General features: G+C 36.6%; 1 protein-coding gene across 4 annotated transcripts in view; it reads left to right on the forward strand.

Moving 5' to 3' along the window:
• Window positions 1–18,865, forward strand: part of LOC128854991 (glutathione S-transferase D7) — a 31,003-nt gene extending 12,138 nt beyond the window's left edge. For 2 of the 4 annotated variants that reach the window (XM_054089528.1, XM_054089529.1), the window contains exons 2-5: window positions 13,531–13,743; window positions 13,811–13,952; window positions 18,331–18,582; window positions 18,659–18,865. In XM_054089528.1, coding sequence (XP_053945503.1) covers window positions 13,531–13,743; window positions 13,811–13,952; window positions 18,331–18,582; window positions 18,659–18,733 — 682 coding nt within the window. In that variant the 3' untranslated portion in view covers window positions 18,734–18,865. Of the gene's footprint in view, window positions 1–12,649; window positions 12,744–13,459; window positions 13,744–13,810; window positions 13,953–18,330; window positions 18,583–18,658 lie in introns of those variants that run through there. The other 2 variants (XM_054089530.1, XM_054089527.1) reach the window with 2 other exon arrangements.
• The last annotated feature ends 268 nt before the right edge of the window (window positions 18,866–19,133 follow it).

The raw sequence follows: 19,133 nt of genomic DNA on the forward strand, positions 1-19,133 counted from the left end.
TTTCGGAGACGGAGAACCAGGTTCACACATACAGTAGCCAACCTTCGAGAGCTTTGCTTTTATGAAAAATTTATAAAATCTTCTGGTGTTCCGGATGCCGCATAAAATTTTCCGATTTTCGTTTGCTGTAACTCCAAAACTAATTGAGTTTTTAATGGTACTATGTATACATGGTATTTACTTAAAGTTGAATGACATCATAGGCCTCTTCTTTTCGTAACTTCTTCATGAAAAATTTGCATGCGAAAGCAACAACAATGTTATCGAGCAAGATTCGCCGCTAGCGAGTGTGGTTATACCTCATTAAACTGATATCTTTGCCTTACAAATAAATGTAATTGAAGGCGGCTGTATTTTCGCGTTGCCAATATACGTTCATTTTTGCCAGTTGCTTTATCTATTCGCCACTTGCTAACGCTTGGCGACAAGAAGAGGCCTTATACCTCATTAAACTGGTATAATTCACGATCGTGCAAAGAACTAAAATCCCATAATTGTGAAATCCTTATATGTATGTATATATATATGTATGGATCCATCCGCCCATCCACATATGCATATATATATATATATTTTTTTTTTTAAATCCAGCAGCCAAAATCTCCTTGGTGTAGCAACCTGTGTGGGCGCTGGCATTCTTCTCTACGAGTTACATAATTTCTAACTCCAAAGCATCTGATTTCCGTTTTATGAACTCACCAGTGACAATTCTGCGTTTCCATTGTCGACTTCAAAAAGGTATAATCCAATCACAGGTTATGAATAAACAACGCACTATCATCCCCGCATACTTTTTGTAGACGACCGTGTCTAAAAGAGAGCAAGAGGAGTGCCAATTCTCCAGATCCGAGTATTTTGATTGTGTATATGTATATGCGTGTGTTCACAGAGGGAAAAACGCCCCTAAGTCCAAAATTCACGTTGAGTTAAGACCACTGACGAGCATAAACAAATTTTTTACAGTATTAACCGCTGAATGAAAAAGTTATACCGTCTTCAAATACGAGTAAAATAATATTTTTGCACCATCTTGAAGGTATTAAGGGTATATTGGTACCGACTACAAACAAAGACTTTAAAACTACATTTCATGGCGAAAAAGACCTAAAAGTAGGAGTTCAACTCGAACGCCCAAGAAATGGCAGCCACTTTTATTTTCATCTTATCTTACAATCTTTTAATGTAGACTTCATTCGATTCTCAGTAAAATTATCAACTAAATCACGTTCAAAACTGTTTTTGTTTTTTTTTTCATCACACTCAAACAATTAAGACGAGCGAGCAAAATAAAAAAAAAAAAAAATAAAGAGAACAAATTTTCCCCCCTGTTACACTGCTATTGTACGAACTAAAGTGTTAACCTGCTCGACACTTATCGCCAGCCAGCTATCTAATCGTAAGAAGAATATTGAGAGTTAAAACTTTGTGTTAATTATTTTAGGAACTATAGTTGTTTGTTTAAGTCAGCGAGGCAATCAAGTTAGCTTTAAAATAAATATAATATCATTTCAAGAAAGAATCGGCATACATGCCAACGTTGCCCTTTATACATTTGGTGTTTACAGATCGTTCACAGTGGTATCCTGGTGGAATTTTGTTATTATCAAATGGCAAAGTAGGTCATATTTTTGCGATTTCGGACGTCTAAAATTCATCCAAAAGTGCGACAAAAGAGATTGGCTCTGGTTCTTATAAACCCTAGTTGGGTTAGCCCGTACCTGGGCTTTCTATGTATGATAATAGCCAATCCTTTTCCACAGAGACATCAACCAACCGCTGATAAGCCCTAATGTTTTGGCCCATACTCCCATATTCTTGTTGTACATTGCGAAAGCAATAGGAATAGTAAAATGAGCTCGGGAATGTTCACCTCTAAAGTATCTTACAGCTTACCCGACTGGCTCTTTCCCAAATAAAACTGATGTGGCGGAAACAACTGCATTGTATACACATTTGGTGACTGTTAAATTATATTTACGTTCCATTTATAAGTACTTAAATTTAACCTCATGCCGAATTGTTCATTAAGCCCCAATTCTTTTAATCCAAGCAAAAGAAATTTTGAAGTAAAGAGATGATCAAAAAAGAACCGGATTTAAAAAATTCATCCTACAAATGAATAGTAATGAAAGACAAAGATAAATTTTTTGGTATATAAGGTAAATTCGCGACGTGTCATATAAATACAAGTATATAATGACCGCTTACAGCCCCCTTTTAAGAGTTTGGCCGAGCTACTTCTCCTATTTGTGGCAGATCTTTTTTATGAGGAACTCCTTCATTTTTTCTTTTCATGTGGATAGTTCTGTTCTCTCTACGGGCCTTTATTTTTATATAGTATTAAAGTATACAAAACACACGTTTCACATGCACAAATGCCATTACTAGTAATAATAATAAGTAATATTTACCGACTACGTGATCCCATTTGTAAAACCTCTTTTTTATGTATTTGAAATTGGCTTCGTGTTCAACACCCTATTGCTTTTTTTACACTGAACAAAATAAACAAAATTTACTCTGCGCTCATTCTTTGCTACATCTGCAGTATTTTTATTTCTACTTTTGAAACATTTAAAATGTTTGGGTATATGCAGCGTATCTGGTGACAGAGTTAGGAATTAAAAGCTGAATTGAAAAATAATTGCTAATATAATATAAAAGTTTTTTCAATAACTATGTAATATCATACAAGGGGCAACCAAGACAAATGCGGTTTTTTTTTTAATATTTTCTCTAACTGTTGACCGTTACATCGGATCCGGTTCCGTTCCGTGGTATCTTAAACGGTTGGAGTGTGATTGTTTGGATTGTTTCCGTACAAACGTGTCAGCTGATTGCTCTCTCTCCACGCAGTGTTGCCAAAGGCTTTTTATTTAACTTCTTTTACATACAAAAATGAAAAAAAAAGTTTTTCTTTTTATTATTTTCATAATTTTTTATGAAAAAAAACAAAATTTTTTATTCTAACATTTTTTGTTTTTTAAATTTTTTTAAATCTTTAAATTAAAAAAAAAAAGATATAATTTAAAAAAATATTCTTTTTAAATGAAAAAAAAATTTTTTTTTTAATTTTAACAATTTTAAAAATGGCGCTGAAGTTTACCCTTCCGAAAAATTAAAATTGTATTTATTTAATTTTTTAAAGCTTTTTATTTCATTTCTTTTACATGCAAAAGTGAAAACAAATTTTTTTTTGTTGTATTATTTTCGAGATTTTTAACGAATTTTTTTATTTTTTTTATTTTAACATATTATATTTATTTTTAAGTTTAAAAAAAAAATTTTTTTTTAATTTCCATTAAAAAGTTTTTTTTTTAATTTTCACACAATTTTTTTTTTTTAATTTTTAGACTACTTTTTTATTTTTTTTTTATTTTAATAATTTAAAAAATGGCGCTGAGGTGTACCCTCCCGAAAAATGAGACCTGCACGGTGTTGTCCATGTTGGCTCTTCTATTTATTTGAAACACAAATAAAATTAGTAATCAGTATGACTGTAGCTATGTCCCCCTACTAGAATAAAAAACAACAAACAAAAAAATTTGACAAAATTTCGGAATCATTTACAAAATAAACTTGGATAAATCTTAATTTTTATTAAAAAGCAATGTTGTGTATGGAAAAATATCAATGGCAACATTGTGTAGATACAACCAAACACAAACCCATACAAATGTATTGTGTAAATATGTAACCAAAGGAAAGCAGTTGTTTTCTATGAGCACAAGTGTTGCTCAATGTTGAGTACCCTACGGGCAACGGAAAGGGACTACGATGCGTTGGTGAGTGTGAGCACCATCAGTAGCACTTCATACGGCAACAAAGCAATACGGTGGTAATCTTTTTCGTATATCACCAACACAACCTGAGTTTTTTTTTTGTAAGTAAACTGCTGCCATGACTCCGGTTATGCCATCTTCTGATGTTAGCCACACCTCCGAACTCTTTCTACTTTGGAGCGAAGTCTAAGATCCTTATTCAATATTTCAGGCACAATAGTTTTTGGAAGTCTCATAGTAGCCGCTCTCTTGCCGTTGGATTGTAAACTTGTAGTGACAAATTCACAATTTTTATTTGTTCTCGAATCGTCCTCATTTTCCTTCGATCTGATGGACAGTTAGTAACAGAAGTAAGTATACACCGGATACGTTTTCAATTTTCCCCCAATCGATTTCTTCAAACAACCTAAGTTATAACAAAATTGTGCTTTATTTATATGAATGAAATACAAAAATCATATTAAATCCAAATAATGACAAAATTTTAAAAACTTTATAAAAATTAATGTTATGAAATCAAAAACATAATTAAAATCAAATCCTGGTATTTGGTAGGATAATCATAAGACTTTACAATCGCTTTAAGTCGTGATGGCATTGATTTCACCAAGTTTTCAGTTACAGCTGGTGGTATTTTATTCCATTCCTCTTGTAAGAAGTTTTTCAATTGTTCCTTATTTCTAATCGGATGTTTACGTATTTGCCGCTTTAAATATCCCTATAAATGTTCGATTGGGTTGGTATCCTGGGACTGTGGCGGTGTTTTCAGCTGTTTTCGCACATTGTACAATATAACAGCCACTCTCGTACAAAGTTGGATGTGTGTGTTGGGGTCATTATCCTGCTGGAAGATAAACGTTCCTCCAAGGCCCAATTTCATAGTGCTTTCTTTTAAAATATTTTTCAAAATATTTAAGTAACCATATCGGTCCATAATATTTTCGATAAATACCAAGTTTCCAACCCCGTTCGCAGCCATAAATCCCCAAACCATCACATTGTTTGGATCCAATTCCGCGTTAACTTTTCTCCAAACTTTTTTACGGCCATCAGATCCACAGATACTGAAATTACACTCATTAGAAAATATGACTTGGTTCCAAAACGTTTGGTCATATTTTTCATGATCTTTTGCGAATAAAATCCGTTTACTCCGATTGACACTACTCACGAAGGACTTTTTCCTAATACTGCACCCATGATAACCAGCAATACGTAAAAAGCGAATAGTTTGGGTGCTTAATTGTTTTCCAGTCTCATTTTCAACTTCAGATTTCAATTTGGGGCACTTATTTTGAGGTTTGTCCTGATTTTCCGTACGACTAAGCTTTTTTCTCTGGGACTTAAGAGCGGCGGACGCCCACAACGCTCTTTATTAGTGGTGCTTTCCGCACTTTTATATTTATTCACAAACTTTTGAACTGTAGCAAAACTCCTATCTATCAAACAATCGATTTCTCGCAATGATTTATGTTGCTTGTGATTTTTATAATCAGTTTTTTTAAATCATCAGAAAGCTCTTTTCCTCTTGGTGCCACTACTAAAAATGTCGCAAAAATTAATACAAAACGTACTTCTCTAAATTTTTATACTCACTTTAATTATTTCCTTTTAATAGCTTTAACTTTTTTAACCCTAGAAGGACATTCATAATTTTAGTACACTAAAGACATTCTTCGTCGAAACGACGACCACTCTTTTTAAGCTTTCTTCAGATTGCACCTACACCCGAAAAGAATAAAATATAAATGCAGTATTTTACTCAAAATATTTATTTAATAGTTTTAACGCTTGTTTATTTATTTTAATATAATATAAAACTTAAAATTAAAAATATTCATATTCAATAAAAATTTTTTTTTTTGCTCATAGCCTCTGACAAACTTCAACAAAAAAGTAATATTAATCAAATTAAAATTCATTAATACTTTAAAAAGGTAGATTTTATGCTTAAAACTAAAAATAAAACTCTGTTTTATAGGTCTTTTACTTTATTTTGCACATGAGGCAAAGAGATCAATTTTATGCTCTCCACACAAGCTTTTTTGACATTTCGCGCATGAAGATTTGGCCATTCGACGTTTGGATGAAGGACAAATCGTGCAAATCTTTCTTTTTTTGCTTGCTGATACCTCACCACTGTTTCTGGCCTTCTCATGATGTTGAACTAGTCCGCTTTGTATATTTTGTCGAGCTGCCGTTTTAAAAGTTACCACATTAGGTCTTTTATATAAGTGTTTTTGAATGAGAGCAGAGTGTAAACCTTTAATAAATTTTCTGCGACTAAGTGGTTTCTGTCCCAACTGGAACATATTATGGGTGTATATAACATAACTATTTATATAAGCCGTATTGAGTATGCCAAAAAATACTGCCATTAGCCAGCGGTTGGTGTTTCGAGCGCAACTCATTACGTTGCACATTTGGTCGAAGGTGTCTACACCACCTTTTGTTGAATTGTAGAACTCGATCATATGTGGCGTCTTTGTCATGCTATTTACAGTTCCAAATTTCATTGCATGAGGACAACAAGTAAAATATATTATTCGGTTTTGGCTTATATGACAAGAGCGTCCGTTCGTTGTCATAGACGAACATTGAAGTGCCGACCTTTGCTGACTTTCATCTCTGGAGTTATCTCTCTGGAGGTATGTCTCGCAATGTTCCAACCAATGTTAATTTATATGGTTCTTTTAAAAGAGATTTAGTCAAGGAGACTGAAGTGAACCAATTATCCATGGTTACAATTCGAGTAGGACCACTTACTTGATGTACAATATTTTGTCCATATCTATGAGACGTAGCTTTTTGCGTCGACCACTTATGACGGTTTTTTCCACGTAATATGTTTTTTGAGAAAGTAATTATATCAAACTCTTCAAGCAACACATTCAACGGGACATCGTCTTCGTCTGCAGAAACCTCTTCAGAAGAATTTTTTTCGTCCATTAGCTCTCCCAAGTCCGTCTCAAGCTCGCCAATGGCAAAATCATCTTCATCCGAAACTATAAGTAATCGTCTTCAGCAAGAAACTTCTCAATTTCCTTGTCATTTAAAAAGGCTTGTTTTGTCATGTCGAATTGAATTATATAAAAGTTTTAAAGACAAAAAAAATCCGATATATTATTTTGTTGCAAAACTCACACAAAAGACATTCTTCGTCGTTTCGACGACGCAAATTTTTTAAAACGGTACTTACAAGCAACTAGCACAGATGAACGGACGCTCACAACTAAAGCTCAGCAACAACTAAAGCTGTACGAAAAATTAAAGAAAAACAATGAGCGGAAATTATGATAAGCAGTTAAATGCAAACGAGCGTCGTCGAAACGACGAAGAATGTCCGTCTAGGGTTAATCAATAAGTAAAAATAAATGTTATACTAACTGATCAATCGTTTGCTGTACACTAACTTTTGTGACATACATTTCACTGTCATCAAAGACAAATAAAGCGTGGATAACGGTACCTAAAATTTACAGCTAAATTAAGGCGCATATGAAAGCTTATCCCAGTACACAATTACCATGTGTAAAATATTTTGATTACATATTAAGGAAAGCGTTAGCCTCAAACAATTCCATAAATCAGGCTCCTGTATACTTATTTATATTACTAACTGTACATGCAATGCTTATTTTATTGTACGGCACAGAAATCAGATGCTTTTACTGTTATTTTATAAAGAATGCCTGTAGGAATAACGAAATGCAATTTTAGGTATTTATTATAACGATAAATTAACAAAAATTAATTGTTTAAGTTTTGACTTAAAACTACATAGGGTTTATGTGGCTTCCTGCTGCATACAATCTGCACTTTCTTTTTTTCTGTCATCCTTAGTATTTTAAGAATAGAATGGAACAATCGTCTTTGTTACATGAAAATCAAAATGTGTGCAAATTAGAGACTTTCGTAACCATGCTGCGAAAAGTTTGTGGTATAATTAACGGATGTGCGCGGTCAACGACTTGAATTTTATTATTTCCATTTTGCATCTTTTCCATTTAATAACAAGATGAGAAATAACAAAACGTTTGATCACCCATGGCAATTTCATTTCAATAAGTAGTGTGTGAAATTATTGGGTATTGCAGTATTTATAGTACTAAAGTAGCTTGAATAATTAGAGAGTACGAAAAATATATTGAAATGTTTACTGTTTTTAGGTGGTTTGCTTAAGATATTGAAACAACTATTGAAAAGTATACATATGACCTGTTTCAAAATCGTTTTCATCTTTCGTTTACACATTTCTTTCCTCGTTGAAATCTATAAGCTAAAAGGAACAAAAAATGGTTTCGCCGAAAGTTGAAAGTTCCCGAGGAACAACAAATTATGATAATTGCTTATTCTCTCTTGAATTAGTGGTTTTTATATTATTATCTATGTATTATTATTATTTTTATTATATCCTTCTGTTTGTATTAATAGCCTAGACAGACGATGGCGTCAATTGGAATTAACGACTTAATTTGGAATTATCTCAGGAATTAAGTGCAACTAAGGCTGCGCCGTAACCGAATGGGCTGGTGCGTGATTACCATTCGGAATTAAGAGAGAACGTAGGTTCGAATCTCCAAAATTAGGAAAAACACGTTTCTAATAACGGTCGCCCCTCGGCAGGCAATGGCAAACCTCCGAATGTATTTCTGTCATGAAAAAGCTCCTCATAAAAATATCTGCCGTTCGGAGTCGGCTTGAAACTGTAGGTCCCTCCATTTGTGGAGCAACATCAAGACGCACATAACAAATAGGAGGAGGAGCTCGACCAAACACCCAAAAAGGGGTGTATATTTACATATACGGATGGGCCATATAGCGTTTGCTTTTTGAACTACCTATTTTTTTGAGAATGGTGACACAAATGACATGTCAAATGTGTTCATAATTTACTTAAAGGTTTGACATTTACGAAATGGGACGCTATACGCTTGAAAAAAATTGGGAAATATTGAAAACCTATTTCCAAAGTGGTGAGTCTTCTTCTTCTTCCGCGGTTACAGTAAATGGCGAGCGTTACCGTGGCATGCTCAACGAGTGTTTATTTCCAAAAATTGAAGAGGATGACATGGACGACATTTGGTTTCAACAGGACGGTGCAACTTGTCACACTGCCAAAGTTACACTCGACTGGCTACCGTTTTTGAAAACCGAATAATCAGCCGAAATTCCGATATCAATTGGCCGCCTCGGAGCTGTGACTTAAGCCCGTTGGACTATTTTTTGTGGGGAGCCGTTAAGGACAAATGCTATGCGAACCATCCAGAGACGATTGATGCTTTAAAACACTAAATCGAAGTTGCCATTCATGAAATTGGAGCCCAAACAATCGAAAATGTGCTTAAAAATTGGGTTGATCGAATGGCCTACAGTAAAGCCAGTCGTGGCAGTCATTTGAACGATATTATTTTTTATTCATAACTGACAATGTTCAATCTTCAAAATAAAAAAAAAGTTTGAAAAAATATTGATTAGTTTTTTTATAGCCGATTCAAAAAGCAAATTTTATATAGCCCGCCCTATGTATAGGGAAATTTGCGATGGCAACATTGCCGAAAAATTACAGTTAATATCTATTGCGAATGAAAAATAATGAAATTTTTAAAGAGAAAAGCAAGAAGACGTTCGAAATTACATTAATTGTTTTGATATTTCGGAGCAGTATAGAAATTACAATTAAGATTTTTTCATAAATAATTTTTTCTTAGTATCAGGGCAGTTAATAACCTGCGGTCCATCTTTTACTGATAAAACTGTAAAATAAATAAATCATCTGTTCACTAATCCGCGTAACAACCGCATGTCACACTACAATTTTAATCAGAATCCACTGCGCATGTAATCCCGATTAACGCCACCGTCTGTCTAGGCTATAAGTCGCTTTACTTTTCTTTTTTATTTCCACATTGCCTTTATTTGAGGAAAAGTTTTAAATAGCAAACACAATATAAAGTATAGTTATTTAGACAAATTGTATGCTAACAAACATGAAAAAAACGTATGCAGACAAACAAAAAATGTATTTACTGTACAGTACGTTTCATAACTATAGCACACGTACTTATTGACAAGTTTATGCGTGTGTTTTTTTTAACTTTATAATTTTTTTTTACGAAAATATGTATAGTTAATCTCTGCAATAAACATATAACGCAAAGTTCCAAAATTTGTACAAAATTTATGAAAATACAGCAACCTTTCATTAGAATTTCAAACTTCCTATGCACAATTTTTAGCATAATTTAGGTATGCAACTTAGTAGCCCATTTAATTTTAATACAATAAAGTGCAAGTTTCATGTGGTTCAGAATTCGAGTTGATTTTTGACAATTTTTTCACTGAGATGCTTTTACATTTTTTTCTTTTGTTCCTTGTTCACTCTTCTCGGGAGCACAGGGCCTCAATAAGACTTGTCTTGCGTTGGTTTCGTTAATCTATTTAATTTCTGACAGGGTAGGTGATTAGCCTGCCGTTACCAGTCCAAAGTGGTGGAAATACCCACCTGACGTTGCTTAGGGGGCGTCCATAAATTACGTGAGATGTTTTTTTCAATTTTCTAATCCTCCCTCCCCCCCTGGTGAGATGTCGTGAGATTTTATTCAACCCCCTCCCCCATCCCCCAATCTCACGTGAGATTTTTCAAAATGTGGGTTTCTTATGTAAACGCGTTGGATTGTTATTGTAAAAAGAAAAAAAATTTGCTTCGTGCTTTTATTTACGACTAGTTAAGACTAGTAATCAATATTGCTGAGAGTTATAAGTGTAATAAAAATTTAACAATAGAAGACTTAAATCGTAACTACTGCGATTAAAAAAAGAATATCTACTCTAATTCAGTCCATGGAGAATCATGCGCGGTTTCAAGAGAGACTATTGGGACCAACATGTCCATATGATTTTCAGTAAAATCATGTGCTCCTTCAACTTCGTTCTAATCTAGTCACTCTAAGCCGTTGACGCTTGCGCACAGTAACTCATTAGCTCGTCTTGTGACAATCCGTGAGGGTCGCACTTTGCGGAACATACGCGCTTGCTTAGCTGGTGCAATGTGAGCTGCTCGCCTGTGCTCTGCAGCTCTTGTGATAGATGCCAAGTAAATACCGCATGTACTGCAGCACATTTTCTCTAAATCATCACGTATACTTGGGCAATAGAGATCAATAGGCGTGATGATGAAGGCATTCAGCGGTTGAATCGGTACGCGTATTAGAAATGGAGCAAATGATTTTCCGTCATGTTCTTTAAAGTCCGGAATTGTCAAACGTCAACCTGAGTGATAGGGCGTTCGGCTCATAGTGGCGCGAAAACAACCGACGGGCTGCACTGTACCGCAAATTCAGATTAAATTTAGCTATTTGGTATAAAACAAATATGGTGGTTTGACAGTAGTAATGTATAACGTCGAAGTATGAATGAAATTATTTTCTTTTGAACGAATTAGTGAATGATCTTAATCATACTACGATTACGCTTGAGATTAAATCTTAAGCATGTACAATTTTTTTGTTTCAATCAGAAAAAAAATTGCGTGATATTTGCCGAGACCCCCCCTCTCTCCAACGTAAGATTAGATGAGATTTGACTCGACCCCCTCCCCCCCTTAAACATCTCACGTAATTTATGGACGCCCCCTTAGGAACAACGCTTTCTTTACTGCTTGGAGCGCCATCTGTGCTTCACATTTTTCTGCAGAGGTATCGCACAGATGGTTGAGAACTTCGCTGAATTGAGTGTGTCTGCGCTATTACCGCGGTTGCCCGCTTCCTCTTGCTAGCGCCAATGATGTAAAGTGTAACTGTTTGTTTGTGCTTGTTTTAGCAGTCACAATGCAAATAATGCGTTGACTATTGTGCGGAAGTAAGGAAGCAATGGATAAGGTTTTGTGTTTGAGGATTAAGATGTTTTTTTTCTTAGAGACAGGGTTAGGAACAGGGAAAGCAGGTAAATTTGGGAAAGTGCGAGGACCGTGCATTACGTGCGATTCGAACTCACAACCTCTGGGATGACTGACTAGTGCATTTGCGCTAGACTACCGAGGCCAGCCAATAATTTCTACAAATCAACGATTTTCGCACCACTTCACTTGCACTTTAATGAGCTATAATTCTGCAGATTCGAATATTTTCTAAAAATTCTGATTACTTATTTCCAAAATTTGATGAGTATTTCTTGATTTCGTTTTTCAAATGTGCACAAAGTATCAACTTTGAGATTACAAGTTTTTTTTTCTGTTTTGTATATTTACATATATTTTTACCGTAGATTGAATTATCGTTTTATAAACCAGTTATTAAAATTAGATAAGAAATAAATAAGTTATCAAAATTTGCCGATAAGTCAGTGTGTAATACATTTTGCGAAACTCAAACTGTCTGTGTGCGATTGATATCGGGTGCATGTAGTATGCATGTGTGACCTTCAAAACGCCTAAAAAATCGATATAAGGGAAAATAACAAATACATTTTTTATTTAAATATGTACCCATATTAATAAATTCGATTCAGTTCACGCCAATAACGAATAAACGTGCAAGCCTGGCAGCTAAGTAGGCAATTCACATGGTCGCCAAGCAACGCTTGTCCAAAGCGAAACGGAGACAGCCTAACAAATTGTTATGACCGACCTGCCACACGTCCTACCATGGAACCATCTCCAACAGTTGTTATTACGATTGAGAAAAAATACAGAAGGCGGCAATTATGCCATTTTGTATCCAAGAAACTTTTAACGCGCAAAGGTTCACAAAGTTATTCACTAGCTGCGTCACACAAACCCCAATTCAAATTAAAATGTAAAGTGGGCAGAGTCAAAGAAGCGCTAACAGTTATCAATCACAAAAGCCCATCATCACATACGACAAGGACGCGTGGATACACCGACGCCATTGAATAATTCAGGCTGGGTAATTGCATCGATACAGTCGCTGTTGTGCCGCACAAGATTGTGCATCAACTCAAGTGAGTAAAGCAATAAATTCATTAAGGAGTTCGGCAAAATTTGAAAGCTAAAACCTATTCAGAAGTAAGTCGGTAATTAAAAGGTGGGAATTAATGACATCGGGGAAAATAATGTCAAAATCGATGGACTAATGTATTGGGACTGCACTGTGAAATGCGTTGCATAGTTTTAGGAACAATATGTACAAGGATAGTGTCATGTAGTTCTAGTGCAATAACTAATATAACTAAATAATCAATTTTCCGTTTGTTGTGCTTACATTTCCATTTTCAAACGCCTTTTTGCTCTTACTGCTTATGAATACATATTGATACATATTGTGGCTAGATATATACATACATATATGTATATTAGTTATGTACGTGCACATGTGCATATGTGAATATGTAAATATTTCAACGTATTCTGCTCGTTTTAGAAAGAAATACAGTTTAAGTGTTTGAAATTTTATTTAATTATGAATTCCATACAAATCGATTTCTTTGGTAATTATTGCTGCTCGTAAAGTGATTGTTGTTGTCTAAAGTGTTTAAACTCCCATTGGCCTTGTAGTGATTGCAGTTCAAACAGGACATTTGAAATTCAATTTCTCGGAACAGCAACAGCTGTATAAATTTTTATGCAATATTTAAATAGTGGCAATGAGAAATTTTATTTTCCGTTAAGAGTGCAGGCATTTTATTTTAATAGTCGTAGTACGAGTAGGAGTACACCTACCATATAACCAAAAATGTTCGATGAGACCGCGCATATTGTTAAAGAATTTGTTTATTGCATTCTAAGCAGAGGTGGCTCAAAAATGGTTCCAACTCTATACTACCTACCGCCTAGTCCGCCGTGTCGCAGTATATTGTTGTTAGGTAAAATATTAGGCGTCGATTTCGACTTAAAGACGGTGAACGTATTGGAGGGCGAGCAATTGAGTCCAGATTTTACGAGCATAAATCCTCAACATTGTATACCAACCCTTAATGATGAAGGCCTGGTGCTGTGGGAAAGGTAAGGAAAATTATTTATGTAGACATTTTTGAAGAATGATTCAAATTTTTGTAAATCTCGTTTTCAGTCGTGCTATTTTACAATATCTGGCCGCTGCTTATGGCAAAGACGATTCTCTGTACCCGAAAGATGTGCGTACACGCGCAATGGTCGATCAACGCCTTCAATTTGATTTGAGCACCCTGTATGCGCGCACTTTTGATTATTTTGTGAGTAAAAGATTTGCCTATGTTCATACATACATACATATGTATGTAGATGCGTATAAAAGTGGATTGCTGTTATTGTTGTAGCACTTCATCTAGCCCTGTAGTCACCGGTCGCCATCGGCTATCCCATCTAATGGATGGCACAGGAAACATGTAGAGGTTGGGTTCAAAGGGCAACGGGTGTGGGATTAGTGGGTTTAAGGGTACATGTGAATAGGTGCTTAGTATCGTATTAGGAGTACGTTCATGTATGTTGAGTATGTCGGGATCGATTCTGGATAGGACGGAACTAATCCTACTATAATATCCGGAACGTGATTGAGCAGCTGGAATGTCACGAGACTGAAGCTCTTCGTCTGAGATGAGTGGTGGTTGGACTTCGATGACGACATTCGGAGGTCGGGAGTTTAGGAAGGTGGTCATAGACTCCCGATAAATGTCTTTTAATGCCTGTTTATAAACTGTCTGGTCCAGAAGTTGTGGTTGTGTTTGGTCTATGATCTCGTCAGTGTAATTAAGATGCGCCTTCTGACTCGCTTGGAAGGTCACTCAGACTCCATCAAATGCCTGCAGTGGTGATTTTTGCGGTAGCAACCCAGCAGGCATTGCTTTCTGAGCATCTTACTATACCTCTTAATCGGAAACGTAGCAGCCTCTTTGTGGATTTATTGCAGTTGATACATCAAGAAGCATCCCGTGGCTGTACCGATGGCAGTATTCTGGCAGGTTTGGAGCTTACTCTATTGCAAATCACTAGTATTAGGCGACCAGATGGGCGCTGCATAATTCAGAACCGACCAGCTAATTGTTTTAAATGTCGCCAGCAACATTTTTTTGTCTGCCTCAAATGCTACCGATTGGTACCCTCAGTGCTACCGCTTTCAGGATCTTGTTGCGGTTTTGGATCTTAGTGGCAACTGCGATTGTATGCGCCGAGAAGGAGAGCAAACTGTCAAAGGTGACTACCAAAATTTAGGGGCTATTTACTATCGGTATTGGTGTATTATCGACTTTCATCTTTAACAGTAGTTTGACCTCCTTCGTGCAGGTCGTAAATGAGGTCGCCGTCAATATAGTGTGGAAAGCTGGACATTCCTCGTGGTGAAAAAACGAGAAAGGCTGGAGAGATAGTTGTATAATATTCCTAAATATACATTTTTGAACTCGAAATATGACTGACGAGTGTTGAAGACATAGGTAGGACGCAGAACACCTTCAGTTCCGACGAGAGGGTCGACTATTGAATATTATCTAGCAACGCAGAATGGCTGACTGTGTCGAAAGCCTTCGATAGGTCCAACGCTCCTACGGCAGGAGTGGTTTTGTCCACTATTTACCCGCGTGTTTATGGCGGCAAGTGCTGTGGTGGTACTGTGCGCTTTGGAAGCCATGCTGGTGTGTAGCTGGGGTCAGATGTTTCGTAAAGAACGGGAGTAGGAGGGTCTCATGCGTATTCATGGTTGGGAAAAGGAGAGTTATCGGATGGTTGACAGGTTTCCTCTGCACCACTCTCCCTATTAGCCACTTGTCAGGTATGATGACAGTGTACAAATTTAAAGCTCCCGTCACCATCAGCATGTTGACACCTTCGGAGCAATTGGCTTTGGAATCTTTAGCTTTTTTGATGGCTACCTGCGCTTTATCGCAAAGTCGACGCGACTTTTATGCAGACTATACGCAGGTCTATAAAAAACACAGATTTTTTGGTAAAAAACCAAATATATAGTCACTCACGCCTTATTTGATACGAAAACGAATATTTTGTTAAGTGTTATATATTTCATAATGTTTTGCGAAAATGGAAAAACAAAGTATGCAGACATTTTAGTTATTTTGCGTTATTTCATTTCTCAGCATGAAATACAAAACAGTGTTCACTAATTTCATTGTAAACAGAGAATTCACGCCGTGGCTTAAATGATACAGTTTAAAATAGAGTGAGTTTAACATAAATCCATATTGAATTGGAGCAACATTTCCCCTTCTCTACGTACCGCGGCGAAGGAGAAATCGAATTCCGGCGAGCCCGAAAAAACAGTTGGTACGACCAGGAACGCTGTGGGATCGGTACCAGGAGCTAAAAAAGGAACACGTGAGTGCGAGGAGCTGGCCAATAGGAACAACGTTCGAACCAGACCAGAAACCAGAAAGTTCGGCGGCTTGCAAAAGGTTGTAAGACCGGGGCGTTTTCCTGTAAGAACAAAGACGATCTGGTGACTGGCATCCAGAGCAATCTTAAATTATTGGGGGAACACTTCTCGAGCCTGTTAAAAAGTCACAGAGAATGTGAAGATTACGATACCCCAATCGTTGATGACGGAACTGTCGTTCCGCTACCCGACCATGACGAGGTGAGAATAGCGATAACGCGGCAAAAGAACAACAAAACCGCGGGCGCCGTCGGACTGCCGGCTGAGCTATTCAAACATGGCGGCGAGGTGCATGCATCAGCTTTTATGCAAAATATGGTCGGATGAAAGCATGCCTGTTGATTGTAGTTTAAGTGTGCTCTGCCGAATCCATAAGAAGGGTGATCCTGCAATCTGTGGCAATTATCGCAGGGTTAGTCTTCTAAATATCGCATATAAGGTTCTAGCGAGCGTATTGTGTGAAAGACTGAAGCCCACCGTCAACCAACTGATTGGACCTTATCAGCGTGGCTTTACACCTGGAAAGTCTACAATCGACCAGATATACACAATACGCCAAATCTTGGAAAAAGACCCATGAAAGGAGAATCGACACACACCACATTTTCGTCGATTTCAAAGCTGCAATCGAACGAAAAGGAGTTGCGTTTCTTCCACGTTGTCCGAATTTGGTACCCCCATAAAACTGATACGGCTGTGCAAGATGACTTTGCTCAACACCAGCAGCGCCGTCAGAATTGGGAGGGACCTCTCCGAGCCGTTTGATACCAAACGAGGTTTCAGACAGTGTGACTCGCTGCCAGTTGACTTCTATAAGCTGATGTTGGAGAGGATCGTGCGAGCCGCGGAACTGAATCGCTCAGACACAACTTTTTATAAGAGCGTTTAATTGTTGGCGTATGTTGATAATATTGAGGCAAGCGAATGGGTCTGGTGGTGAACGAGGACAACACGAAGTACCTCCTGTCATCTAACAAGCCAGGAACCAGCATTAACACCTATAACAATGCCAGCCTAGAAATCCAACCTAGAATCTCTCTTGCTACTTTGGATTAAGTAGACAATGGGGTAGTAAAGTCTTCTCTCGACGAACAGAACTAACATTATACAAGGCTCTCATCATGCCCGTCCTATCGTATGGCGATGAATGATGACAACATCTGATGAAACGACGCTTGGAGTGTTTGAGAGAAAGATTCTGTGCAAGATTTTTGGACCTTTCCACATTGGCAATGGCGAATATCGCAGACGATGGAACGATGAAATGTATGAACTTTTCGACAACATAGACATAGCGCAGCGAATAAAGATCCACCGGCTACGCTGGCTGGGTCATGCCGTCCGAATGGATCTCGTACAAACGCTGCGGCTCTAAAAGTATTCGGTGCAGTACCAGCTGGTAGTATAAGAGGCTCCTTTGCGTTGGAAAGATCAGGTGGAGAAGGACTTGACTTAACTTGATGTGTCCAATTGGCGCCGGTTAGCACGTGAAAGAAACGACTGGCGAGGTTCGTTAAATTCGGTCAAAATCGTGTAAGCTGCTATCGCTTCAATTAAGAAGAATATTAAATTTTATTTAAGGTTTTTTGTTTTGAACCAGAAGGATCTCTCGACCTTACAAGTTTGTGTACTTTCCCAGTACTCACAGAGTTGACAAGAAGGATATCAAAATTCTCATTTCGCGGGAAAACCACATCACAAGTCCCGTCTCTAGTTAGCTCACCCGACCGGTAGTTTGCTGCGATATTCCTCTGACCAAGTACGTAGATAAGTCTAATATCAAAGAATTTGAATGCGATCGAAAGAGAAGCCAAACGAGTCCAGTGCCCTGAATCATTTATTTATTTATTTACCTATGAAAACATGTTTTATATAAATGTATAAAACCACAACACTGGGTATGACTCCTTCAGCAGAGGCTTCTAATTGCCGCTTGGCTGGTGGTGTCGATATTTACTTCATTGGAAGTTATTACTCAAATGAGCAGCCATTAGGTGATTGCAGAATACTCCACCGCCAACACTTTCATCCAACTTCAAACCTATGTATATTATATGCATATGTAAATCATAAGTAGTGGGCCTATGAGACTTGTGTAAATATTGTGTATCAAGAAACATTTTAATAAACTTTACCAAAAAACTTTAACATTTTTCTTTACATAGTTCTACGTGAATTGTTTTCTGTAATAACGCAACATACAACTCCTTCTTGTTTTACTCATACAGTTTCCCACTATTTTCCATGGTTCACCATTGAACGCAAGCAAGAAAGCAAAATTATGTGAGGCATTCAATTGGTTCAATGAAATGTTGAGGGATCACGAATTTTCTGCAACGGATAACTTTACAATTGCCGATATCACCTTGTCGGTAACGGTATCACAATGCGAAGCTTTTGGATTCGATATAAGCGCATACGATTATGTTATGGTGTGGTTGCAACGGTGCAAGGACTACTTGCTACCTTACGAATATGAGGTAAAATTTATGAATATGAGGTGATATTAAGTACAGATATCCAATTAAAGAAATCTTTATTTCATTCACCATATAGGAATTAAATGCCACCAAAGCAGTTATTTTGGCCGATATGTTTCGTGCAAAGTTAGGGAGCCAAAAACTTGTTTAAAAGATGCAAATTTTTGAGAATTTATATTGTTAAATATTTTTCTGTTAACGGTAATGCACAGAAATTGACGTTTTTAGAGAAATAAAGCACTAATGTAGTAAATCAGCAAATAAATATTGTTGTGAAAATGTCCTTGAAACTTACTTTTATGAAGGTTGAAAAGAAGGACTGAATATCGAATTTACTCAAGTGATAATTTAATGACATTAAACTGTAGAAATCAATAAAACAAAATCATATTTGCACAATATAAACTTTAAATGCGTGTTAGTCCTAACAACCCTGCCTTCGCCAGCAACTAACTCTGTTCGGATCCAAAAATTATTTTAGTAACAAAAAAATAATGCCTAAGTCGGTGTAAAAAATTATAAATAAATCAAAGTTGCTTCCGAAAAATCCA

The sequence above is a fragment of the Anastrepha ludens genome, chromosome 2 (genome assembly GCF_028408465.1).
Source record: "Anastrepha ludens isolate Willacy chromosome 2, idAnaLude1.1, whole genome shotgun sequence".
Lineage (NCBI taxonomy): Eukaryota > Metazoa > Arthropoda > Insecta > Diptera > Tephritidae > Anastrepha > Anastrepha ludens.